This window comes from Orussus abietinus, unplaced genomic scaffold (assembly GCF_000612105.2).
Source record: "Orussus abietinus isolate OABI.00-Male unplaced genomic scaffold, Oabi_2.0 scaffold43, whole genome shotgun sequence".
Classification (NCBI taxonomy): Eukaryota; Metazoa; Arthropoda; class Insecta; order Hymenoptera; family Orussidae; genus Orussus; species Orussus abietinus.
In genome coordinates, this window is record NW_019394351.1 from 138,411 (window position 1) to 165,794 (window position 27,384).

At 40.0% G+C, this 27,384-nt stretch overlaps 3 protein-coding genes and 1 long non-coding RNA gene across 14 annotated transcripts; 3 read left to right on the forward strand and 1 right to left on the reverse strand.

Moving 5' to 3' along the window:
- The first annotated feature begins 743 nt into the window (after positions 1-743).
- LOC105703728 (phosphoinositide 3-kinase regulatory subunit 4) lies at positions 744-9,289 on the forward strand. Of its 4 annotated transcripts, none has more exons than XM_023431921.1 (18): positions 744-879; positions 1,787-2,675; positions 2,816-2,996; positions 3,075-3,218; positions 3,282-3,436; positions 3,507-3,697; positions 3,909-4,609; positions 4,693-5,001; positions 5,104-5,487; positions 5,586-5,909; positions 6,111-6,440; positions 6,507-6,657; positions 6,739-6,852; positions 6,949-7,141; positions 7,237-7,402; positions 7,492-7,762; positions 7,943-8,273; positions 8,502-8,727. In XM_023431921.1, exons 2-18 carry the CDS (start codon positions 2,584-2,586, stop codon positions 8,725-8,727), a joined length of 4,263 nt encoding a protein of 1,420 aa, XP_023287689.1. In that variant the 5' UTR covers positions 744-879; positions 1,787-2,583. The 4 variants fall into 4 exon arrangements, with proteins under 4 accessions (XP_023287689.1, XP_023287688.1, XP_012287746.1 ...); XM_023431920.1 differs by having other exon boundaries at positions 753-1,071; XM_012432323.2 differs by lacking the exon at positions 744-879 and having other exon boundaries at positions 2,584-2,675; positions 3,909-4,286; positions 4,377-4,609; positions 8,502-9,289.
- Positions 9,290-9,396: 107 nt separating this feature from the next.
- Positions 9,397-17,840, reverse strand: LOC105703729 (vesicle transport protein SEC20). 4 transcript variants are annotated; one of them, XM_012432324.1, is made up of 6 exons: positions 17,553-17,840; positions 17,056-17,470; positions 16,792-16,981; positions 16,416-16,617; positions 15,628-15,821; positions 9,397-10,670 (listed from the first exon to the last, which is right to left on the reverse strand). In XM_012432324.1, exons 1-3 carry the CDS (start codon positions 17,631-17,633, stop codon positions 16,794-16,796), a joined length of 684 nt encoding a protein of 227 aa, XP_012287747.1. In that variant the 5' UTR covers positions 17,634-17,840; the 3' UTR covers positions 9,397-10,670; positions 15,628-15,821; positions 16,416-16,617; positions 16,792-16,793. The 4 variants fall into 4 exon arrangements, with proteins under 4 accessions (XP_012287747.1, XP_012287749.1, XP_012287748.1 ...); XM_012432326.1 differs by lacking the exon at positions 15,628-15,821 and having other exon boundaries at positions 16,547-16,617; XM_012432325.1 differs by lacking the exon at positions 15,628-15,821 and having other exon boundaries at positions 16,420-16,617.
- LOC105703731 (calsenilin) lies at positions 15,673-16,835 on the forward strand. Of its 5 annotated transcripts, none has more exons than XM_012432328.1 (5): positions 15,673-15,764; positions 15,852-15,934; positions 16,001-16,328; positions 16,426-16,627; positions 16,708-16,835. In XM_012432328.1, the coding sequence occupies exons 1-5, from the start codon at positions 15,757-15,759 to the stop codon at positions 16,756-16,758; spliced, it is 672 nt and encodes a 223-aa protein (XP_012287751.1). In that variant the 5' UTR covers positions 15,673-15,756; the 3' UTR covers positions 16,759-16,835. The 5 variants fall into 5 exon arrangements, with proteins under 5 accessions (XP_012287751.1, XP_023287691.1, XP_012287755.1 ...); XM_023431923.1 differs by having other exon boundaries at positions 16,004-16,328; XM_012432332.2 differs by lacking the exon at positions 15,852-15,934 and having other exon boundaries at positions 15,962-16,328.
- Positions 16,900-19,667, forward strand: LOC105703732. Its single transcript, XR_001104388.1, has 2 exons — positions 16,900-16,983; positions 19,210-19,667. It is a non-coding gene; the product is annotated as an uncharacterized LOC105703732 (long non-coding RNA).
- The last annotated feature ends 7,717 nt before the right edge of the window (positions 19,668-27,384 follow it).

Sequence of the window (27,384 nt, forward strand, 5' to 3'; positions counted from 1 at the left end):
ACAGAATTTTGACAAATTGCAGTTGAATAATAGGATTTTGGCAAATCGGAGTTGAAACAGTAAATGATTTTGACTAGAGGTGATTTTAGTAAACCGTAATTTTCAGAGGATTGGAAAGGTGATCTCGGAAAAGGAAGGTGGTCTTGAAGAGAGGGACCTTTTGGGAATAGAAGATTAACAAGGAGCATTGACACGGAAAAATTCTGTAAGATAATTAAATAAACGCCATCTCTCTTGACTACTGTAGTTACTTAAGATTTAGCAGACCCATTTATCCCACGCTAACTCTTGAAGGTTTTCAAGGTCAGGCGTCGCTCACTTAACGTATTCCGTCATCATTTTCCGTTCGCAATTGACAATTGCGTCGCCTTTCTACGACTCGAGTTTTCCCTCTAAAGTCCATTTCGCAAAATGGCGGCCGGAGGGTCAGCACATTTTAGCAATTGAGTATTTTATTATTTCCGATGTGCATCGGTTCAAAGGTTTGCGTCGTGCAACATTAAGCGTCGCTCACTTAACGTATTTTGACATTATTTTCCGTTCGCAATTGACAATTAGTCGCCTTTCTACGTCTTAAGTTTTCCTTCTAAAGCCCATTTCGCAAAATGGCGGCCGGAGGGTCAGCACATTTTAGCAATTAAGTATTTTAGCATTTCCGATGCGCATCGGTTCGAGGGTTTGCGTCACCGTCTACGCAACCGGTGCCGTCAGAGTAACACTGAATGCAGGCCAGATAGTGCGAGTGGAAGCGACTGCTGATATGACGGAAAAAAGGCCTCGCCATATGCGAGTTTGAGTCACGCCGTCTGAATAATCGCAAGGAGACTCTTTGTTCGCCATTAAAACCGCCGGCGGAAACGCGGCGATCGTTCACCGCTGGTCAGTAACTCCGGAATTACTTTTCCTCCTTTTTCCCCTTTCCTAGATTTCTAGAAATCGTCCTCGACGAGCCCCACGAGAATATCAAGGCGATCCCTATGAATAACCTTATTGAGAATCATTTCCATGAAAGGGTTTCAAGGGCTTTGCCAGTCTTCCCTACAAGTGTTTTTACTGCGTTATATTACCCCGGTAAGATAACCTGAACGAGAACATAACCGACGAAAAATTTAAGTTTAAATTACCGTGACATTATCGGTTATGTTACTCGCACTTAAAGCCTTGAGAATTTAAAAACACTCCCCACAAGAAAGAGGGGAGGCGCATGCGCGATTTTTGAATTAACGGCGGGAAAGCCAATGCGTTTTATTTAAAGAGATATTAGGAGGCGTCTTTTGAGGAAATATTTATTTTAGGAAAGAATCGAGGAAATTGACTGATCTCACTCGACGGAATTTTCGACGTTGCGTCGTGACTCCGTTAAGGAGAGTTTATTGTCTGAAATTGTTCCCCGTCCTTCGCTCGTAACTGAAGTGACTCATGCTCGTTAACTGTTCGTATACCTCGCCATGATGACAAAGGATGGTTTCAAATTTTCGATCAGGACATTTTAAACTCATCCCGATATTAGCAGTTGATTTTGTAATTAACTTAATAAATGTAACAAAATTGACGAGAGCGGAAAATAATAGTGCGACGCAGGTACTAACGTAACGTCGGTTAAAACGCGGAAATAATATAAATATTTAATTTTTTTTCAAGTCAAATTCTTGCAGTAAAACGTGAAAAGACTTTTGTTGCCGACCCCACTTAAGAATTTTAGCGCAAAGTCGGTAACGTATACAAATAATAACGTGAAGAAAACAGTAATGAGGAAGTATGTAGATGTAAATCTTTGTATTTTCAGATGGAGACGTCGCGATGTAAAACGCTTCTGGTTGCATGCGGCAAATATATGCCGATGTAATTCTAAGGAACTCGCAATTCAGTTATTGCGAGGTCTTAAGCAAGAGTAAAATAAGCCAGGATCGGAGTAAACTCTCGAAGTGAAAGTAATTCTTAAGACCGAGTAGCTCTTACGGGAACATGGCACATTTATTCTCCCATATACGTGCATTCGTACCGTTAACACACTACAATAAATTGCGCTCGTGTGTAACATCTGCAAGGCGATTAAAAATGGCTCTGGAAACGAGTTCCCTCGCTGCGTAGGAATGGATATGGAAGAGGAATTTTTTTCAATTACTTTTGCGCAATGACACTTGTCCCTACAAGGATAGGTGAAAAGGATTGGCGTTAAAAATCTCTGATAACGCGTCTCTAGAATTTATCGCGAACGATATGTATCCGCCGCCATCTTGGAAACTTAAAAATTTCCCGAAGAGTATCTTAAAAATGATTTCAGTGCACGAATCTAAGGAGAATTATTCGTTTTGGTTATTTACTGGAATGTTTTCCGCAACATTGTGCACGTTTCGAGACTGGAAACGAGGTTTCCCGTCTTCTGGAATTAGTTGTTTATGATCTAGGAGAAATAGCGCGTCCCTTCGCGCTCTGCGCCTATGTTGAACAGCTGACGACTTAACCTCACTTTTTATTCCCACTCTATCGCGACAGATGACTTCCCAAGGAAGATTAACCTCGTTTTTGAGGACGATTCGAAGGTTTCAAACGTGAGGTCAATTTAATATCTGAGGAGTAAAAATGGGGAATCAACTGGTCGGAATTGCTCCCAGCCAGATATTTCCGGTCGAACATTATTTGACTGATCACAGTGATCTACTGTTTGATGTTAAGTAAGTTACGTTCATATTACTAGTTTAAAGATTTCTACAAGTCATTCGAAATTAATCGTTCATCGAGGTTGGTGAGAGAAATTAGGCCATATAAGCCTATCGACTCTATATGTTGCACGATGTTTTGATCTACTTTGCAGTTTGGGAAGCACAAGATTCTTCAAAGTGGCTCGAGCTAGAAGTCAAGAAGGTTTGATCGTAGTCAAAGTCTTCGTAATACATGACCCGACTCTGCCATTGTCCATGTATAAAGACAAGCTGGAAGAGATTAGATCAAAGCTTGCTTCCGCGGTCAATTGCCTGCCGTTCCAGCGAACGATCGTATGGGATATTTAAATCTACAGCTTATTCGATAAATGAAATATAATTATGTTTAGAATTTAATTTATTTGTTACTAGTTAACTGAGAAAGCTGGATTCATTATGAGAGAGTATGTAAAGTATTCACTGTACGATAGAATCAGCACAAGGCCCTTTTTGACTACTGTTGAGAAAAAGTGGATAACGTTTCAAGTTCTCTATGCTCTCCATCAGGCTCATAAGGTAAGTCTATGAAATGAATACGTTAGAATTGGTACTAAAATTTAAAGAATTGGTTGTTTCTAGTTTGGTGTTTGCCATGGGGATATCAAACTGGAGAATATAATGATAACTAGCTGGAATTGGGTCTTGCTCGCAGATTTTGCCAGCTTCAAACCAACGTATTTACCGGAGGACAACCCTGCAGATTTTTCATATTTTTTTGACACGTCTAGAAGGAGGTGCTTAATTATCCTGATTCAACCCAATTTTAAAAAGTAACTGATTAACTAGACCTATTTATAATTTCAGAACATGTTACATTGCTCCTGAGCGATTTGTTAAGACTCTCTCTTCGGAATTATGTAATACAATGCTTTTACCGGAACAAGAATTGAAAACGGGTGATTTACAGCCAATGATGGATATTTTTTCTGCTGGCTGTGCATTAGCAGAGTTATACAACGAAGGACATCCTCCGTTTGATTTTTCCCAGCTTTTATGTAAGTACCCTTAAATATGTACATATCTCCTTAAAGGATCGTTCTACTTTGAAATAAAACATTTTTTGTTTCACTTTTCGAAACTATGTGCTCGATATATGTGATATGAAATCGCAACATAGCTTAATTTTTCAGTCGTCAAAGTAAAATGACTCCTTAAATATAACAATGTAGATGTCAGGAATTATCAAAATGATTATGTTTGTTAAAGCGTACAGAAATGGGGAGTACTCAGCTAATAAACACTTGGATAAAATTGAAGACACAGGAATACGCGAATTACTTGGCTCAATGTTAGAGCGAAATCCTGCGAATAGGAAAAGTGCAGAAATTTATTTATCTCAAGCCCGAGGAAAGATCTTCCCCGAGTACTTTTACTCATTCCTGCAATCGTACATGCTGATCTTTTCTGCTGCTCCGATACTCTCTCCCGATGAAAAGATAAACAGACTGAAGAAAGACATCGGGAATATTATAAATATTTTAAAGACTGAAACCAGCGAACAAGCAAAAAGTGTTCAAGCCGAGAACGTGAAGAATGGTCACGAAAGTACTACAGATTCAGCGATATCCAGTAAAAATGACACAAGTAAAACCGAAGAAACTGAGAGCGAATCTTCTGGAAAGACTTCGCCTTATCAGAACAATCGAATAAATGTTTCTCACTTCTCAACTACAGATTCATGCACCAGTTTAGAAGCTGATATAGAGAAGACTGACTGCGAGAAGGAAAAGAGAGAGACTAAATCCTGCGATGGGTTGGAAGGCCTGGTAATAATAACACAACTTGTGACATCGTGCATCAGAGGACTGCACCATTCTCAGTCCAAGTTACAAAGTCTGGAAATATTATTGGAACTGGCCGAGAACACGTCCGACGAAACCATCCTAGACAGAATTCTTCCTTACATAGTAAGCGAACCACATGAGTTTAATAATTTTTAATATCTATTAAATCCTCTTGTTCTTGTAATACGTAACAATCTTGTTCGCAGTTTCATCTAGTCCATGATCCTGCACCCAGAGTCAGGGTATCTGCGATTCATACCTTGACAAAATGTCTGTACCTTGTCAAGTCTATTCCACCCTCCGATGTGAACATCTTTCCAGAGTACATTTTACCAGGCTTGTCTCACATCACGCAGGACGACGCAGTGATTGTGAGAGCTGCTTACGCAGAAAATATTGCTCATCTGGCTCACATAGCGTTGAGGTATTTGGAAAATTCCCATTTGTCAAATTTGGGCAACAACGAGGGACCCAGGCCAAGCTATGACGGCGAACTGCAAACCCTACACGAAATGGTAAGCTTCGGTCTCCTTTCTTTCAGCATGATTCTGTTAATTAATCACTGTTGACTTAAAAAATGAATTTAAACAGTCTATCACGTTTTAATTATTTTGCAGGTGCAACAGTCTGTATCGATGCTACTCACAGACCCACAAAATTTAGTAAAGCAGACGTTAATGGAAAACGGCATGAGCAAATTGTGCGTATTTTTCGGCAAACAAAAAGCAAACGATGTATTGCTAAGCCACGTGATTACCTTTTTAAACGATAAGGAAGATAAGCAACTGCGAGGATCCTTTTTCGAGTGCATCGTGGGTGTTGCTGCTTACGTAGGTTGGCACTGTAGTCCGATACTCATGCCTCTTCTTCAGCAAGGACTTACAGACCCTGAAGAGTTTGTAACTACTAAGGCTATAAACGCCATGGCTACGCTAACAGAATTGGGTCTTCTGCATAAGTCTGCCCTGTACCAATTACTCTCCGAGACCGTGGTGTTTTTGGTAAATATAACCTCGAAATCATTCCCCTTCCTTTAACTACACTGAAAGAAAAAAAAGAAGTAAACTGTGTAATGTTTATTCTGCTTTACTATTTAAAGGTTCATCCAAACCTGTGGGTCAGGCACGCCATTGTTGGGTTTATCTCGGCAGCTGCAAGAACGTTGAATCTCGTCGACGTTCAGTGTAAGGTGCAAACAATGATACAACCTTACTTGAGGCATTCTCTGATACAATTGGAGAAAGAAGTCTTGTTGTTGGAAGCTCTGGTTCCACCGATTCCACGGATAGTTTACGACTCTGTGGTAAAATACAGCGACGTCGAGGAACTCTTTCAGGTGCTGGAACAGCGTCAGGTTGCCAGGATAAAAGCCATTACAGGAATTGTGCCGCAGTACAATGACATGAGTACATCTCTACGAAACGTATGTTAAATCCGTTGATGCTTCTAAAACTAAAAAAAAAGAGTTTTAAAATACTTCTTGCGGCAATAAGAAAGACACCAAGAAATTAAATCGATGTCGACATTTAATCAGAAAAAAGTTCTAATTGATATGTCATCCAGAACAGTTACTGACATTTACATTTAAACTATTTTCGAATTTTATACTAATGATTTCTTTTAGCTCTTCAGGCGTTTGACCTCTGAATCCATGACGGAAGTAGTCGAGGACCAGCTGTTGGTCATGAAGCCACATTTAATAAAAATCAACAAGTACAGGAATGCAGTGGAAGCCAAGAATCATGCCAGCAAACAAACGGATGGGAAGCTGGAATTAAATACCATGAAAGACAAGGTTCGCCACCACATCGTGGTCCTGTATCCTGATACCAAAGGCGATATGGGACTGCATGCTTACAAGAAAATGGATCGGAGGACTTCGGACACAGCAGCTGCATATGCCACGATGAACCAAGAATGGCGAACCATGTTCGCAGCCCATGAAAGTGCACAGGTACTGATCTCAGTTTGTGGAATAAAATCGAAGTTTGAACACAATCAATTGATGTATCATTTCTAGCATTCTTCTATCAAAGCTTCCGATATGATGGGAAGTGGTGGTTCAAGCCAAAGCATACATGGAGGTGACATACACTTGTCTCCGCAGCACAGTCTCACCGATATGAACAGTATCAACGATCACTCTCTTCATGAGCGGTCTTACATTCAGTGTGAATATCCAGAACCAACAAGAAATTTCAGAAATGAATAAGAAAAAAGTGACTCCATTAAAAAATCCATTTGATTTCCAGATCGATGTGCACCCTGTCGTTTAGAGGTGCGACAATTGACCTACAGGAAACAGGAGCAACATGCTGCAGCTCTGAGGGCTCAACACTGGGCTGATAACATTGCATGGCAAAGTGGTACGTAACGGTGAACAGACAAAACTTGTGACGATGAGAAATAATGGTTGGGAAATATTAATATCCTTAAATTTAGTCATCGCGTACATGTTAAAGGGTCGAGATTGTTGCCAAGTGGGTGGAGACCACGTGGGATTCCAGTTGCTCATCTTCATGAGCACAGAGCTGCAGTGAATCGACTGGTTTCCATTCCTGATACAAGCTTGTTTGCCAGCAGCGCAGCAGATGGCTGCGTCAGGATCTGGGATGCAAGTAAAATGGAGGGAAGAAACGTCGCCAATCGTTCCAGGTTAGATGATAGAATTTATAACAAAGTAATATAGTCAGTCTTCGGTCTGCGCATAGTTTTAAACGTTAATTACTGATTAAATAATCGATCTACAGGCAGACATATGTGCATAGAGGGGGTCCCCTGGTTGGCCTCGCAGTCTGCGAGCAGGGACAGTCCTTGGCAAGTTCTGCGAGTCAATCTGGATCAGTGTTCGTCCTTCGAATCGAGCCAAACTCCTGTAAGATGAATGTCTTGTATTCGCGACAGTTGGATCTTCAGGTGATTATTAACTTGATATCCTTGCATAATGGAGTATAAACGACTTTAGAATCCCTTCGCTGTAACTACTTTGTATAAATGACTTTTAGGAGGAAGGCTGCGCAGTTGACCTCCAGTACTTGGATTTTGGCTCGCAGTCTGTTCTTGTATACGCCACGTTGTATGGATCCTTGGTGGGCTGGGACCTCCGTAGTCCTGGGACCACGTGGCGTCTGGAGAATGATCTGAAACACGGGGTCATCACTTCGTTTTGCGTAAACAATTACCAACAATGGTTGACTCTCGGCACGAGCTCTGGGGTCCACACTTGCTGGGATCTGCGGTTCCAGCTGCCCATCAGCAACATAAAACACCCAGCCGGTAAGGATTCACGATTAGCAAGATCCCAGATTAAAGTGAAATAATACCCTCCTCGAATTAATCGGTATAAATACGAACGTCGGCAACGTAGATATTTAGAAGAATCTTTATTACCGACGTTGATGAAATGTCTCGACGTATTTCACTCCACCTTAATTCTGCCATTTGGAAATATTCTAGGCGCCAGAGTCAGGAAAGTCATCACGCACCCAACTGAGCACTCCTGGATCATATCTGCGGTCCAGGGCAACAACGAGATCTCAATGTGGAACCTGGAGACGGGTTTCCGGCAAATGGTACTTTGGGCATCGAACGCACCTCCTTTGAGTCACTCTCAAGGTGGCCACAGCGTTTGCGCCATGCATTCAGGGTCTGTCGACAGATCAGGGTTCTTATTGGCTGGTGGAACAGACATGAGATTGAGATTTTGGGACCTGAACATCCCCAACGAGTCCTACGTCGCACTGCCTGCAGCGAACGACGCCATTCCTCTGAACTCTTTAGTCTACGAGTTAGTATTTATCCTGAGAAAGTCCAGACAGAGCTGGGTAACCATTTCAATTGAATTCACTTGAAGTGGGTGTTTAAAATTAAAGATGCCACTTTCTAATTTGCATCAGTGAGAAGACAGAACCACTTTGGATTCCCTATTTTAAATAGTTCCCGGGGACCATGTTACTCAGCTCTGAGTTCAGGTTGCGATACCAGGGAAACACCAATTTATTCAATCCGCTTTCAGGCAGCGACTGATAGATGGTACCAACGTGGTCCAGGAAGTGTTGGCAGCACCCCCAGGACTTACATCCGGAGGAGGAGGCGCCAGGGTGAGGAGTTCCGAAGAGAGTGGTGGACAAGGGCCCGAAGCACCTCCTTCGGGTCACCACGACACTATTTCAGCAGTGTCCATGTCGAATGCTTGCATCCTCACTGGCAGTACGGATGGCCTGATACAAGTCTGGAAGTGATTCCGAGATGGTCCTGGCGATGGTCCTGGACTACAGACTTTTATGACGACGAGCTACTCGTGGCTTAAGGTGATGTGAGAGCGGCGTTCATGAAACCGACCTGGGTGTACCGAATCATTTTGATCCTTACAACGCGAATATAGACGCTATAAGGAAGGTCCTGACACCCATGAGATTTCAATTATAAAAAAATTTTGTTTATATTTCCAAAATTTTTTTTATATAAAATGAAATATCCCGAGTTTCGGGACCTACCTTGGGGTCCTTATTCATGCGATGAAATTTGAAACAAATCGATACACCCAATTCGGAGGATACTTTCGTTATTGACGACGATAACAAGGCTGATAAAAAGAAGTGTGCTGTGATGCTGATAAAACACAGGAAAAGAAATGAAACATTTGATGGGCACCGTTTGGCACGAGCTGCGAATCTATGGACGGTTTTTGTAAATAGAGTACGATGGCGGTGGAAGGTACCACGAAATTGGTTTACCGATTTAGTTACTCCTTAAGGCGAAAATTAATGTCTAAGAGAAGCGATGCTATTTGTTAACCGATAATTCGTTGAGAGACGCGGCTTTGGTTTCTATGACTGGCACCTGTACAGTACTCCGAGTCGTACCTCTAGATTTACAGGTAAAAATACGAATTACACTGAAACGACGGGTCCTATGATTTAAATTTATTTAAACAGTTCTGATAGTGTCTGAAAGTACCTAGGTAGGAAATCGATCGCCGCTGAAAACTTCCCCATTACACTGAAGGAATTCTTTTTTTCCTAGCGTTCATCTTCCATAGAGAAAATCCTGGATAATCCTCACTTACAGGAATGTAATCCCGAACGTACACACAATACGTACGAGAGCCATGTTAAATAATGTAAAATAATTAACAGATCGCTGTTAAGTCCGCATCATGCAAAAGTAATCATTCAATTTCCCTGTCGGTCGGAACGAGGGACGGCAATTACACATCGTATCATGAAGTATCGTTTAAATATCGATCTTGAACGGTGCCTTATCGGTGCGTCAGTTCATTACGTAAGAATATACGTAGAACCATCGCCGATTTCCCGGCGACCCGGTGATAAGGCAGAGTAGTCGTTAAGACGTAATGTCTACGAGATTGTTACAATAAAACCTCCGTTTATAAAAGTTAAGACTTATATATACAGGCGTAGGAGACGGAATGCGTCAGAATTCTCGTAGATCGTTTAAATCATGAAGTAGTATAAGTAGACGTAACGCAAATGGTCGGTTTCACAGAAAGTGGCCCCAAAATCGGGACCCAGAATCTCAGACTTTTTCGCTGATCTAACGACGCGAACGCCGCTTGCGGATAACTAGGGAACTCCGATATACGTAACCGAAACATCTCCTAGGGACGTAAATAACCCAAAACGTTTTTAATTTTGCAATTAAGGTACGAAAAGCGAAACGACAATCCGCGGATGATATACAGAATGTGATGGTTTTAACGCGATAAAGACTAGCGGACCTGATAGCAGTCGATGACTATTAATTGCAAAATTTCAGCGTGAGGGCGCTCTCGGCGCTAGAGCGGAGAAAAATCTGAAGATCTTGGAACACTACGGTAGGGATGATTTTAATACTTGGCGTTGTATCTTCTTATACAACTTCATGGTTTAAATGCTTCACCAGGGACAAACTGGAGACGAAAGATAGGGCGGTTGTCCTGGATAGGCGAAGCTGTCGGGATTAATCGTCCTGCAGATTTCCTTCCACCGTTCTTTTCCGCCTTTTCCTTGACGATGCCTCTGTCTCTGGTTATAGCGATAATCTTGCGACCCTCCGAAGACGAGATCCAGCCAGGGCGCTCCCATGACGCAGACGATCAAGGCCAGGAACACCATTATCACCCTCATGGCCTTGAACTCTTGACACGGTACGAGCGTTATCAGCCAAGGCTTCTCGTGGCGATCTGGAAAGAAATGTAATCAGACGATTTTAAGCGGTTTTTATCATGGATGCAATGTCATTAAAATTAGGCCTAAACTTAAAGGAAATTTTGGGCGCTTTTTAGTATATACGATGGAATTAAAATTAGGCTTGATCAGAGTAAATCTAGAAAATTTCTGAGATTGAACGAGACCAGCCGGAACTTCTCGCGATAGTCCAGAAAGGAATTCTACCATCATCGAATTTTTCCGTGACAATTGACACGACAAACAATTAACCAGGCCCACTTTACGTAGCATAATTAAAATGTAAAGATGTATGTAACATACGTAACGATTTCGTGGACCAGAATGTAAGCTCTTCCAGGATAGCGACAGGATGCGCGCGCAGGATTTAATTCTCAAGGTCAAGGTTTTCGAAGATCCACATTTCTAACGTGTCGGGACAATTCTTAGATGATCATTTGTCAAAGTTTCGGACGGGTTTGGTCCGATAATTTAAAAAAAAACGTGTCTTATTAGAGTCGACGAATTTAACGGGGGGCTTTCACTTCACCTTAAGGACGGAAAATTGTCTCGCACCTTCTTCGATTATCCGACTTTCTGCTCATTTTTCTCTCGGCAGTAAGTCCCGGCGAGGCACGGTTCTCGAATCCACGAAGAATCGTCATCTACTTTTGACAGATACTTTCATCCTGGAAGCTTCACACTTTCTGAACACCGGCGTCGTATTATTGGTGGCCAGCGGTGGCCTTCCCGTAGTTTTTTGCTCGTCATTCTTTCATTAGAGCGGAAAGCCGGATTCACGCGTCGCTCCTCAAACTTTGGAATTCTCCCGTTAATAAATATTAATGAAATAGCAAGACTCGCGAAAGAAAAGACGTTGAAAAAGCAGCGAGAAACGTCCTCTTAAACGAGGGATCGCGCGGCCATCTTGGATATTTTTGCATGAAAATTGGAGCTATAAGGTGAAGCCCCTTTTAATCCGTCGATTCTAATACAACACTTCTTTTTTAAGGGTATTGGATCCAAACTGTCCGAAACTTTGACGCATAACTCCTGATCATCTAAAAATTGTCCTGACACATTCAAAATTTGGATTAAAAAAAAAATTCTTTAACTCAGCCCAGACCAGAAACAAAATGGCGTCGAGCTCTCATATTTCGATCGATATACAATTATCGAAGGCCCTGATATGAGAAACGAAAGGGCTAGGATAATTTTACGACAATTTAGAACACTCTGGTAATCGATAAACTCGCATTTGAACGGGATAAAGGCAAAAAAAGTGTTATATGCGCTTCTATGCCAAACGATGGGAATACGAGGTCTCGGAGTGAAAATTTAATTGACCTGGAAATCACAGATGGCGCAGGGGGTCCCTCTGCAGTCAATTAGGGCCCCAGAAAGCATGAATCCAGAGGATTTCTGGAGTTTGACATAGATTTCTTTATAATTATTGTATGAAAACGACAGGTGGAGTATGTCATTTGGTACAATACCCAATATAATTCGATACAGCTGTCAATATAAATACCAACGTCGGCAACGTAGGTATTTAGAGAAATTTTCTTTATCGACGTCGATCAAGTTCCTCGACGTCTTTCACTTCACCTTAAGGTGAGGACACTTTTTATAAGAGATGTTCCACCGCACTGGCTGAAGTTTAATCACATGACTAGTTATCACCTTAGAAGTGGAGATACTCACTGGAAGAGATTGCAGTCGCAAGTGCACTTCTCGTACAGAGAGTTAAAAGCCGCGGTTTCTTTCACGACCGATTGGCCCGATCGGAGAAGAGGAATGACAGTCAAGGTTCCTCCGGCGATTATGGCAACTCGAGTCGACCATTTAAAAGCACCAGCTCGACTTAGGCTCGACTCAACGAGTGGAGGGATGCTGAATTATCCCGGCTGTTTTATATACAAGAGAAGCCCTGCCTCCCGGAAAAATAGACGAGTCGAGAGGACTAAACGATTCCATGGCGGCTCGAAACGTCGTAATTTTTTAAGGGCACACTGTCCACGTTTAAAAGATCCGACGTTTCGCTTTTGTAGAAATGAGCGCAAGAAAAAAAAAAAATTATAGTCCACTAGAGGTCCATAATTGACGTAAAGATACTCGGCTGTCCGCTTCTCGTTCGACATGCATTTGTTCGGAAACTCTATCGAGTTATTTGCTCGGCGAAATATTTGTAACTAACATATTATTCATACGTTGATATATGAGATGATTTAAGGAGTGTTTAAAAAAACTACTGTTTGCTGTTAAGTTGGCAAACAAAGGGAAAAAGCATGTTAGGTCACTAATAGAGGTCCATAATTGACGTAAAGATACTAGGTCGTCTGCTTCTCGTACTAAATGTATTTGGCCGGAAACTCAACCGAGTTTCTTGCTTATCGCTTCTCGGAATATTTCATCAAAGCCTTGTTTTACAATTCAATACAGGTGGAATATTTAAAGAATACTTAAATCCTGTTCATGTATCATTTTTAGAACGGAGAAAGTCGACGAAGAAAAAAAAGTACCCTTGAAACCGTGACACCGCCTGTCCTTCGGCGAATGAAGAAATTTAATCTCGGAATACAGATAACCAAATTCAATGCTTGATAAGCTCTATGTAAACGACAATAGACACCTACAGGCCACGATCGCTTAATTGTACTTCGCCTCGAGGTGTTAAATAATTAGTACAAGCGCGCTTTTATCAGCGTAATGAAATCCTAATCCTGAGAATAGTTATCTTAGACGTAGGAAGAATTAACTATTGACCGCATTGCTTGAATACCTATACGCCTAATTGCAAGAGGGAATGTTACAAGTGTCACAATAACTACTTACAATTTTGCAACCTGGACAATTGTAACATTCCATACATAACGATGCTTGTTCTCTTTTTTTTTTTTTACAGCAAAGCGCAAAGAGAGTGGATTAGTTATTCGTTAGTCGGTAAATAAAAAGTCTCATAAAAAAATGGGGCGAACGAATTCTTTGTCTCGGTAGAGCGCGACGCCAAGTACATTTCAACAACTCCGCTTAACAATGAACTTAAACTTGAGGAAGGTCTTTAATCCTCGACTGAATTTCGTAAAACACTCACGACTCTCGTGCGTGACGCTTTTGAACGTGATTCAATCATTCGTCTCCGAAGAGAAAAAGAAAGAAGGAAAAAAAAAATCCTACTTCTTTCGGCGACAATTTATTAGCGTTAAATCATTACTCGTCGGGCCAAGGAAATATTTCCTCGGTACTGTTAGAAGAAACATTTCTTTAGCTCGACGTATATACTTCCTAAGTGTAAATATCGTTAAAATACCCCACGAGACCCTGCCACGTAATTACCCGCTTCTGAGCCTAAAAATCGGCATTAAAAAAAAAGTCGTAAAATTGTACATGTCGTAATAGGTAATCACGCGAGACGGTAAACTATTAATACAAGTTTTTCGTCTAGTCTACGTACATGGATGTCTACCGACGAGTGTGCGAATGATTTACAGCGAGCAATTAAACGGAGGTCCAGTTTACACCTAATCCGACCTATTACAGTGGGCCCACTATTATTACTATTTTCCTAATGCCGTAATACCCGGTTTCCAGGCTGACCCGCCTATAAATAGTGATCGACAGAGAAAGTTTCGCACTCCGGTCTACCCTAAAGACGACTTTGCTCCGTTGCGCTTTCCCACGCGTTAGCGATAAACGGGCGCTACTGATTCTTCATTTTTCTCGCTTTTTCTTCTTCCTCTTCATGAAGATTGTACATCGCTCGGTGTTATTAACTCCTCGGAGCCGATACGAAAATTCGGTCAGGGCCAAGTATTGCGCATACTTAATGCCAATCGGATCGAGGCGAAATATTTGTCGGATTAACTGGAGCGGCCTCGAGACGAGGCGAGAAAAATCAAGAAAAACTCCCAAATCCAGCATAATTAGACAAAATATATGCATTGATAAGAATTTACAAAGTCAAATTGGTTATTTGGAATTTTTTCAGACTGATTAAAAAATGGCAAAGTGCTTCAGTGATATGTTGAGATCTTCCAGATCTTCGTATTTATATCGACAGCCGTGTCGAATTATATTGGGTATTGCACCAAATGTCGTTTTTGTACAATATTTATAAAGAAATCCAAGAAAAACTCCAAAAATCCTCTGGAATCATGGTTTCAGAGGCCCTAATTGACTGCAGAGGGACCCCCTGCGCCATCTGTGATTTCCATGTCAACTAAATTTTCACTCCGAGACCTCGTATTACCATCGTTTTAGCATAGAAGCGCATAAGACTTTTTTTTTGCCTTTATCCCGTTCAAATGCGAGTTTTTCGATTACCAGAGTGTTTTAAAGTCTCGTGAAATTGTCTTGACACTTTTTTATTTTATATTAGGGCTTTCAATAATTGGATATCGATCGGAATATGAGAGCTCTTAGTGTCTATACTAAAAGAGTAGCCTCAAAATCGTGCGAGAAAAATTCGAAGAAAAAGCGTTAGTGTAACGAGTCACCGAGAATAATATATTGTGAGGAATTTACAAGGTCAGGGTGGACGCTAGGGATTTTTCAGGCGAACAAAAGAACGTTTCATTGCGTATGCCAGGTGGGACTTTGTAGGCATTACGCGAGCGATACCGGCGATATATTATAATAAAGGAGCAGCTAAAAGGCGTGCCCAGAAAATTGATATCATCGCGAACCCGATTCCTGAACGCAGTATCGCAAACGTACTGAATATAAATCCATCGGGGAACTTTTTCTTCGTTTTTACGTCTCGCGTCCATTTTTAGCGTCATCCGAGATCTTGCGGGGATTTCCTGGAAGCCTCGTCTTGCGTTTCCGCCGGTCGTGAAATTCGATTCATTAGGTTTCCGAATCAGCAGAGCCAGGAGATTATTCGGCATTATGGGGAACGGCTTGACGAATCGTCTAAATATTTTGATCGGCTAGGAACTTCGGGAGCTGCACTTTCCGAGCGGCCATACTTACATCTAGCTCGACTCAGTTGCGTGCAATTCGCGATTCCGACAGTTTCTAGAGATGACTTCCGATCGAATTTTCTGTCTTTCGAGTTAAATGCTTCCTCGCTAAGCTTCGGAGTATCCAACTGATTTCTTAATGAGATTGTGAGTATGGGATTTCAGATATCGGGTGATGAACTTTTCGTTGTGATCTTGTCTCGCCTGAGGAAGGAAAAGTGGTTTTTTATTAAGGTGCAGCGGAGCTTCAAAAGTGTTACGATGGAGTTTCAAATGTGATCTTTCTTTCTTACGGAACATGTGGGCAAATAATAAAGGTATTAAGATACGATATTTATCATTAGGAAATTTTTCAAACCGATACTAATGTTATCGAGGCTTAGAAGATTTTTTCCTCAACGGACCAAGGGCTCGAGTCGAACCAGAATGTTTAGATATGTTGGTGGATCGCACTGGTTTCTCCAAAAAGAAGGTTCGTGAACTGTACAGAGCTTTTAAACAGCAGTGTCCTGGAGGAGCTGTGATTCCGAGTGATATGAAATCTGTGTACGCTAAGTTATTCCCTCTGGGTGACTCGACAAAGTATGCAAAAATTGTATTCAAAACGTTGGACAAGGATGGCAATGGAGTAATTAGTTTTACTGATCTGCTAATGGAAGTCGCTCGTATCGTCAGGGGAAATGCAGATCAAAAACTATCTTGGATATTTGGGTTAGTTATGTATTGATTGGATCGGTATATTCAGTAGGTATTATTATAGGTAAAAAATAATAAGTACTGTATACATTAAACACTTACGAACCATCAGGATGTATGATTTAAATGGCGATGGATTCATTACAAGGCACGAAATGTTGGTCATAGTATCTGCCATTTATGAGATGGTTACGAGACACTCGGAAACTGTTCAGCAGACCGTTAACACTCACGTCGGTAGACTTTTCAAGAAGATGGATCTCGACAAAGATGGAGTCATCTCCAAGGAAGAGTTTTTGACCAGCTGTAAAAACGTATGATTATTGTATGCGTCTGTGATATGCACCTGCTGAAACGGATATAGATTTAAATGAATCGCTTGTTTTTATTACAGGATCAAATCATATGCAAGCAGCTGATAGACTTTGATAATGTATGGCTGTGATGATTATTATCTTGATCTTCACATTATTCTTACCTTTAGAAAAGTCTTTTTTGAAGAATGTAGAATACGCAGGCAAGGAAAAAAGCAAATGCGAGCATTAATAAAGCTTTGTCTGTGACTTCACGCCGACCGTATTTCCCCAGCAGTTTTCCAGATTGCGCTATCACTTGCTGTTGATGCTCGAGTTCATCTTTGGTACCCGTCACCTTGTCCGAAGACGTTACTGTGGGTAATACAAGTTTTAATTTAAAAACTACTGAAATAATCTGAATTTTAAACATTACATTTAGTGCTTACTTAAAGTATCCAATGTGTTTGCACTTCTCTGTACCGTCTCGGCCAGATTTCTGGAAATGCTAAACAGCGTATCTGTGACTTGACTTGAAGCTTTTACCAAACCCTGCTTATCTCGCCGCTTTCGAAGAACATGTTGCCGTTCTTCAGGGACAGACAGGAGTTCATCCTTTGCCATTTTGTCGATGACGCAAGCACTGATCACATTAGCTTTCCGAAAAGCTGCCAATGCAGCGGTCAATTGTTGCCTGTGATCATCCACTTCTAATAACAATTCCATCTTCTTCTTTTCTTTACGTTCACTCTCGGCAACGTCCGCCAGGCGATTAATACTCGATCTCAAAAGAGCTATCTTTGCCCGCCCTTCAATATTTAATTCATTGAGCAATTCCTTAGGCCCTGCACATTGTTGAATATCCTACAAATTAAGGACAATTATGCCATTATATTTTTTGAAATACTACACGCATGAAAAATATTTTTCGAGGTTAGAAATATACCTGAATCAGAGCGGTCACTTGGAGGATATTATTTATAATCTCCTGACGAATTAACTCTAATTCCTGTTCGCTAAGCTCCATTTTTCACTTTATCGTTATATAGAGGTTAGGTTTTAACCTATTGACTTCTTCGTTAATATATTAATTGTATGATCACATGCTATCTCGGAGAAGTTGAACATCAATTGCACATTGTACACGTTTCCTTTTCAATAACTAATCTTAAATTCTTGTGATTAAATATATTATCAAAGGATGCAGGACGCGATCGCGCGACCCTGCCCGTGAGCAATCTTCCAACTCATTTCTGTTACTCTATGCTTTAAAAAGAAATAAACAAAATGACACCTACAGAATAGTTTAAAATAAAGGCGCTGCTATCTCAAACGGACTAAAATCGACTGATGTTAATTAATACTTCATTGACAACGGTAGATAAAGTCAGTGAAAAGATAAGTTAGGCTTTCGATGAAACTCAAACTTGTGGCACTACTTTTACCGACGGAGCATAAGAAGTTGATAAAGTAATTGCCTTTAATGCCGATTTCTTTCGATGAAATCCCCGACAAGTGATTAGAAAGAAAATATCAATTTATCATCCGCGGAAATATAATTTGGAAAATCCGAATGAATTAACTTTAAGCTGATATAAAATCCACGGTATATTTCAATGAATATTAAATGTTAAATTTAAAAACTCGTTGGAGGCCTATTTACCAAAAATAAATACGTCCGACTTTCCGTTCGCAAAAAAGCTTGTAGAAGGAATCGAAACGCATTAATATCTGTAATATTCGTAAATGAAGCAGTACTATCAGGATTTTATTTTAACCTCAGAGGATTAACGTTGTTAGATTTAAAAATCGAGGTTGCAAAATGGGATCGTGATTTTACTGAATTTTAGGGAAATCAGTGAGAGGAGAATTTCGTTTTAACTGCGACTGCAATGGAGGTCTCTCTTTCCCTCTGGTAACAAGACAGGACCGATTTAACGTTGAATCAACTGACGAAAGCTAATTTTCATTAGGTGTTAATAGTGCTCAGCACCCCTCCATCAGAGTCCTTCTCTTTTTGGCTTCTTTACCCCTTAGATAAAGACGACAGTAGCAATTTTACTCAGAGCTTGTAAGTGTCCAGAAAAGCAGTTTTTTTCCCATTACCCTCATTGCAGCAACCCTAAAAACATAATTATAAAATCCGATTACATCTAATCTCATCAGTGCGAGTCAACCGAATCATTAATCTCTCATTATTTCCCCCTACTAATCTAAAAAACTAAAATTTAACAAAAGTCTAAGAATATACATCGGTCTATCGGAAGGTCACGTGACGAGCTGCGACGCCATCTTTCTTTCGGCGTTAAATAAACCTTAACAAATACCGATTAATCAGCTATAAATTAGTGGATTAAAGTTCTTCCCAGTCGAAAAATCATTCCTTCGTTTCCTCGTACTGATTTTGAAGAACGAAACATAAATCCTAAGTAAAGATGTAAGTTAAACAATCGATGTTATTGAAGACATGAAGACCTTCAATCGGTATTGTTATTTTGTAAGGAGTTTTCTGTTTGTGGGATATGTAGTCGTGTAGTAAGTCGGAGGTTTTTTCAGATGGCTGATTTGGATGATTTATAGACTAGATGATTTTTTATCCGTAGGTAATTCGACGTCAAATGGGGGATATGGTGATATTTTCGAAGCGTCCCTCTTTTACCGACTCACAATATGAAAGCACGGGCACTTGTGTGCATCGGAGTACAGAAAGCAGAGACCGGATGACTGCTGACTGTTTATTAGTCTTGGGCTTTAAAGTCTGCACGTCTGTCAGCCGAGGGATGTAATATTAGTGTACAGTGTACGACTCTGCTCTTGCTTACGCGCTCCGTCTCTCTTCCTTTTTCCTTGCACTCTATTCTTTTACCTTTTTCCCGAATTTCCCGATCGGAAAGTTGACTGAACATTTCCCGTCATTTGTACTTAACTTGCAATCTTAGTGTAGAAATAAGGATATCTTAACGATTTCAATATTTACAAGTCCGGTATTACATTTTTAATGTTTATTGAAACTACTTGTAAATACTGAATAAATCGTAGATACAAGCACCGTTGTGAATAATTGTCCTTAACATTATTTCATCAACATTTAAAATTCAAGGTGATATGAAAGTGGCACCTGCGGGGTTAATTATTTAAAATTTGAAATTTGAAATTTTAGTATAAAAGTAAGGATATCCAATTTCAATATTTAGGAGTCCGTTAATAAATTTTATATCTTTATAGAAACTACTTAAAATCCGAAATCTTAGTATAAAAATAAAGATATCTTACCAATGTCAATATTTAGGAGTCCGTTATTAAATTTTATATCTTTATAGAAACTACTTAAAATCCGAAATCTTAGTATAAAAATAAAGATATCTTACCAATGTCAATATTTAGGAGTCCGTTATTAAATTTTACATCTTTATAGAAATTACTTAAAATCCGAAATTTTAGATAGTGTAGAAATAAGGATATTTTACCAATTTTAATATTTAGGCGTCCGTTATTAAATAATAAAGGTGCACCTAGTTTAGAGAAAAGTTTTATAAACATTTCTAACGTTTCATATATATATATGAAATGAATGATTTACATGAATATATATATAGAATGTCTCTTTCATATCGCCTTAAGAAGTGCACTTCCCGAAATCCATTTTCTCTCTTTAGCCAGTTTTTCCGTCAATTTCCTTGTCTAGTCCCGCCTTAAAATGAATGTTTGTCACTTGTCACATTTCCATGCCAGATTTAATGGATTGTGAGAACGACGATAATGTATATCTTCTGTTTATAACCGGTGAGTGGCGGATCTGTCTCTTTTTTCCTCGGCCACCGTTAAGACGGTACGTCCCCGCCTCATCTGAATAAACATATCTCGTTTCTGTCCTGCCCACCCAGGCGAAACTATTAAGACTCTTAGGGGAAAAACTCGGCCCTTTACGGCACCGATTAACCCTACAATCGACACTTCGTATTCCCCTGCGAGATTATTTTCTCGCTTCCTTTTGTCCCTGTTTTTCATTGTATTTTTGCGAAGTGGAGGGTCGGTCAAAGAGATCTCTGCGATCTTTTAAGGTTAAGTGAAACATGTAGAGGAACTTGATAGACGTCGATAAAGAAGATTTTTCTAACTACCTACGTTGAAGACTTTGGTTTTTATATTGACAGCTGTGTCGAATTATATTGGGTATTGTACTAATTGCCATCCTCCACCTGTCGATTTCGTACAATAATTGTTAAGAAATAGAAGTAAAACCCCAGAAATCCTCTGGATTCATGCTTTCTGGGGCCCTAGTTGACTGCAGAACGAAAATGCCGTCGAGCTCTCATATTTCGATCGACATACAATTATTGAAGGCCCTGATATAAAAAACGAAAGGGTCAGGACAATTTTACGAGAATTTAGAACACTCTGGTAATCGAGAAACTCGTATTTTAACGGGATAAAGGCAAAAAAAGTGTCTTATGAGCCTCTGTGCTAAAACGATGGGAAGACGAGGTCTCGGAGTGAAAATTTAGTTGACGTGGAAATCACAGATGGCGCAGGGGGTCCCTCTGCAGTCAACTAGGGCCTCAGAAACCATGAATCCAGGGGTTTTCTGGAGTTTTATTTCGATTTCTTTATAATTATTGTACGAAAACGACACGTGGAGGATGCCATTTGGTACAATACTCAATATAATGTGTTTCACTTCACCTTAACATCGGAATAAAAGATTAACAGACGTTTCGGCCACGATGAGAGCACTCTGCTCTATTTTTGAATTCTTTCTCGGAATGCATGATGTTTCAGGACCATTCTGCAGATTGTGGTTTTGGGGATTTTATGGGGACAGACGAGATCGGGTATTTCTGGCATCCGGAGGCAGTAATTGGTTTGGTCATTTAAAGAGCAAGTAATAAAAATGCCAGAAGCCATCAAAAAGAATTCCCAGTGAGCGAGTATATATATTCGATTTACAAGCACGAAATGGTGCTTTGAAATCGGATATTAATATTATAGTGAAATTTTTATGTCAATGGTAGAAATGGTCAAGCGGATCCTTTATTTTATGAGACGACTTTACAAAGAATATTGATAAAAATAAAAGGACTTATAATTTAACGATCATATATCATAAATCAACGAATTATATATCTGATGTTAGTATTCTTGACAAACGTGCAATCACACAACGGCAGTATTTTTACGTGTTATATTTTAGTAATGGTTAATTATCTTGTATATGCAAGGAAAGGTCTACACGTTTCCACTTAATCTGCATTACTTTTTGACTGATGTGGAACCATCATTACCATTGTCATTTCCTCCAAGGCGTATACACGTTAAACGGATTTAGATCCCTCGTTTGCCGCAACGTCACAGAAAAAGAAACAAGCAACCGTGTTGAGAAGCGAAAGTTTACACGAATGTCAGCTGTTAGGACGGAATATCTTCAGAAGGTTTCGAATGAACCCAAACTTTCGGAATGAAATGAGACTTTTGTTCCACTGATTGTGGCGGAGCCGAAGAGGACGACCAAACACAATAAGAGTGCAGTTAAAAAGAAAAAGAGTTCCTTTTATATACTGAAGAAGGTTTAATGGACTGCCTTGCTTTCCTATATATTGGGGATACACCAAATGTGTAGTAAATTAATGCAGATTTCAGTTTTATCGAACTAACCGAACCGTAACTAAGATGGCGGAGATGCGCAATAAGAGTCTTTTCTGTTCACTGCAGTTTTAATTTGTATTGCAATAAAACCTGATACACGAACACACATGTAACATAATATTGAATTTACTCTTAAAGTGCATGAAATCAGATTATTACTTCATCATGTATAACGTCCCCTTTCATTTTTAAGGATTTTTAAGAGTTTGAAAGATTTTACCAAGATGGCGGAGAAGCGCAATAAGCGTCTCGTCTGTTCGCTGCAGTTTTAATTTGTACTGCAATAAAACCTGATACACGAACACATATGTAATTTAATATTATATTTACTCTTAAAGTATATTAAATCAGGTTATTACTTCATCATGTATAACGCCCTGTTCCATTTTTAATGATTTTTAAGAGTTTAAAAGATTTCGCCAAGATGGCGGAGCAGCGCAATAAAAGGCGCGGTCACGATCGGCGATAAAGTGCCCCTTTGGAGTCGTTAAAAATGTATGCGAGGAGAAAAACCAATGGAAGGCACCAAAAAGCGATGAGTATGAATGGGGGTGGAAACTAAGTCGTTGGGGTTGCTGAAATAAGGTATAATTTTCCGCACCAATTAAGGTCTTTAAGAATTGCGACCAATTGAGCGCAAGGGTCGGAACTTGCCTTAGGGGAGACATGTAGTGAATCCCCCTATAATTTATTATTGATTAGTTCGAATCGAGAAAAAAAAAGAAAGATTCGATGCCAGTGGCCTTATTGGACCTCCCGGTCTTCCAAATTTCACCGGAAGTAAATGATAAGGTCTAAATACCTCCGAGGTGGTCAAATTTCTTTTCGAATGCTTAAATCGAGTCCCTTTTTAACGTACCGCGATATTAAGCCAAATAAATGTACATACTTATACGTATTTCTTACTTCACTACACTCTTCGCGATAAACAATGTAAATATAAAATTTAACAATTTTTCGACGTCTCGTTTCTAATTTTTTAAATCATTCTTAGGGAACGTGTGATATTTTTTATCGACTTCTTCCTTACTAGACCGAAAATTACGATAAAGGGGGGTGCTGGTCAATAAAGGATTCATAAAATTGATTTCGAAGATTTCCCAGGTTTATTTCTATTAACGTGGAAAAATTTTGTCGTTTTACTCGTTGCCGTCGGACGGCAATAGGACCTTCGATGAACTTTCTGCCACGAAATAAAATTCCATTTCTCCCCATTACAGTGAACTGTATAAATAAAATATGTAATTCCAAGCCAAGTATTTTATTCCCAACCATTATCTGCCGTAGAGTAACAATTAATGCTAGCCATGTTGCCCTGGAAAGTGTAAAATGACAAAGAAATTCCTGTTCCGTGAGAAACAAAAAATTAGAATTTCGTCTTCATTATTACCTTGCACACATTTTTAAATGCTTTATAAATGCCATAACATAGTTTTATAAAATTCTAGAGTAACCTGTCATTAACGGAATTGTTTTCTTTTTCGATTTTTAGGGTATTAGTTGAATAGGCCGAATGTGGCAGTCCTGATTTCGAATGTTGGCACCACTGAATGCTCAACAAAATGGCGGCGAGAAAAATGCTTTTAATTAAACAGCATTTACATAACGTAATTCTCCTCTTTTTCTATTTTTTCGGTATTAATTTACTAGTACTACTATGCCGAAAGTGGCAGTATGATTTCGAGTGGTGGCGCCACTGGCGTCGGATCCTCAACAAGATGGCGGCGAGAAAAATGTAGGAGGCTATCGTAGAGTTAGGTAGAGCGTGATCGGCGCTACTGTGGTTCACACTTAATTAAACCGCAATAGGAACTCGGAGACTCGCACGTGGCGAACAATTCTGCCAGTCTTTAGCGACAATTGTCATGTAAAGCACACCCTATATATGCAACGCGCGGATTCTCGATAGCAGCGAGTCGAAACGTGAACATCCCCGGAGACTGCACCGACTCTGGACGTACTACTTAGGTTAGGACGCGACCCGGTGGAGGCTCCAAGCTTTGGAAATAGCGTTAAATTAATTAATATCATATAAGAAATATATTAACCATGAAGTGAAATAAGTTTACCTAACGCCTATGATCGGTTCCACAGAAAGTGGTTCCAGAATCAGGTCTCAGATTTTCGCTGACGTAACGACGCGAGCGCCTCTCGCGGAGAACGAGGGAACTCCCATCTCGGAATACTACAAAACTCGGAAATGCCTCCTTCCAGAACGTAAGGCACTTTTTCTTACTGAATTAATAACTAAATCAGGCAGGTTTACAGAATTGCCGGATCCTTGTCTAAAATTGATAATGTATCGGAGCGTCACGAGTAATCCGACGCTCTGAAGGAATTATTAAGGTTGTATGATACTGCTTACGTAATTTCAGTACAATCTCATGATACGTTTATTCTAGGACATGAACTAGTTAGGAAGTTTTTCTGCAAGTGAATCTTGGAACCTGTTGGAGGTTCTTAAAGAGCTGTCCAAGTTTGGCAGCGTGCCTCTGACTGTAAGATTTCCTCGAAAGAATACTTTCCCTTATCGTTAAGTCGATGTGCTTTTTTAAATATGGCGTCGACAATCCGTAAGAACTTCATCCTGCATTACGAAACATCGATGCAATCGATAGAGTCATAGTATTAATGTAACAAGTGAGCATTGCAGCTCTTAGGAGTAACGGGCGCCATTTTGTCTTCGCCAAAGGACGCTGGGACGCTAAAACGTTGTAACGGATATCTTAATAACGTTCCCCAGATAGCTTTAAGGTAAACGAACCTTGACAAATGATGCTTTAATTCATATTGATTTATCTGAAGGAGAAGAACCTGAACTTCTCCTCCCGTCGGAAAAGCGCGATATTCAATTTTCCGGAAATAAAACGGCAAGCTTCATCTCTTTACGCTATATACCACAAGAACTCCCATTTTTAGAAGTAGAATCGTTGTTTCTTCATTTTCGAGAGCTAAAAACAAAACCAAACCATATTATGATATGACGTATCATGAAATATGACCTAAACAAACGAAGCAATATTATATTTATCGTAAGTAGAAAGATAAGGAGGTTAGGAAAAACGGTGCTTCCCCAAAATGTCTGCACAATCGCTTCAAAAAGCTCAAGAAAATAATTTAGGGAAGTCTGGAGGGAATATTTGTCTAGAGGAATGATTTTGATTTTACTGTATTATTACCAAATTGATAGGTAAATAATGTTTTATTATGCATGGCACGTAGGTCGTACGTGGACTATCATTACTCCTATTATGTAGGATCATGAAATCCCGTATTCCATTCCGTACAAAATACACGCAGATTCATTGCTACCAGGGAGTTGAACGAAGAAAACTGTTAAATAGAGAGTACCCTAACCTAACTCCGCCCTGTAATATTATATGAATATTATAGGGATAATATACTAAAGTAAACGTTTTGCAAATATTTCAAATGTCTGGTAAATATTAACAAAATGTACGATATTCGTTAAATATATAGAAGATATAGGAGAAATATTTTCTGCTACTAGGGAGTTGAACGAAGAAAACTGTTAAATAGAGAGTGCCCTAACCTAACTCCGCCCGTCCTACAAACAGCGGGGAAGTGTTTCAATTCTTCACGTGCTATGCCTATAAAAGTCGTATAAACATTTGTAGAAACCCTCCTCGGTTCTTCTGAATGATCTCTGTGCTACTGGAATTCAGCCAGACATTTATCTATCCGTAAGACGTCCTGCCTTTTCTTATAGGACATCTCATAAGAGGTTAATGTCCGCCATATAAGAACGTTCCAATGCACGAACGGTGTTCACGTGTGTACAGAAACAGTACAGCCGGCTAACAATTAGTGAGCCAATTAAACAGGACGTGATTCACGTCAGCGGAATATGTTAAGAAGAGCTACGAGAAATCCACTTTTAGTTTAGGAATCAACTTCAGACTGACTATCTGATCCGTGGCCCCATCACTTCGCCTTATAAATGCAATTTCGTCCTCTAACGGCGTAAGAACCGAAAGTATAGCTAATAGGGCACATCGATGGCACCTAAAGCAACAACTTTCGTCAAAGACATTTGCCTCCATCAGTCCTCTAAACCGCAGAAACGTAGGCCAAAGCCAATTCCGCCCCCCTTAAGCCCGGCCAGATCCTCCTAGCCCATCTCGTTGGCCTAACAAGCGGCGTTCCAAGGAATTAGCTCGAAGCGTATTTACACGGAAAACAAAAATAGCAGTTAGCATAAACATCCGCGGGCAAAGAGGTGTTCGAACCTTACTCAGTGCCGAAAACCGCACACGAGCGTCATCATCGTCATTGAGAGATGGCGCAGCACCCTTAAGGTGAAGTGAAACACCTCGAGGAACTTTATCGACGTCGATAAAGATTTTTCTAACTGCCTACATTGTCGACATTGGTTTTTATGTTGACAGCTGGGAATTATATCGAGTATTGCACCAAATGGCATACTCCACCTGTCGTTTTCCTACAATAATTATAAAGAAATCGAAGTAAAACTCCAGAAATCCTCTGGATTCATGGTTTCCGAGGCCCTAATTGACTGCAGCGGGACACCCTGCGCCATCTGTGATTTCCAGGTCAATTAAATTTTCACTCCGAGACCTCGTATGCCTATCATTTTAGCATTGAAACGCATAAGACACTTTTTTTCCCTTTATTCCCCTGAAATGCGGATTTATCGATTACCAGAGTGTTCTAAATTGTCATAAAATTGTCCTGACATTTTCGTTTCTCATATTAGAGCTTTCAGTAATTGGAAAGAGATCGAAATATGAGAGCTCGACGTTATTTTGGTTCTGAGCTAGACTAAGTTAACAATTTTTTTTGTATTGAAAATTAAAATTTTCAGGGTCGGACAATTCTTAGATGATGAGATTATCCATTTTAGATTTCAAGAACCACTTTGCCCCATTCTGAATAACACGTATAAACTGTAAAGTGGCGAATAAGCATACTAAGCTCGACTAAAATCCCGGAGAAAAAAGGAATAACACGTATAAACTGTAACGTGGCGGATAAACGTACTAAGCTTGACTAAAATCCCGGAGAAAAAAGGAATAACACGTATAAACTGTAACGTGGCGGATAAACGTACTAAGCTCGACTAAAATCTCGGAGAAAAAAGGAATAACATGTAT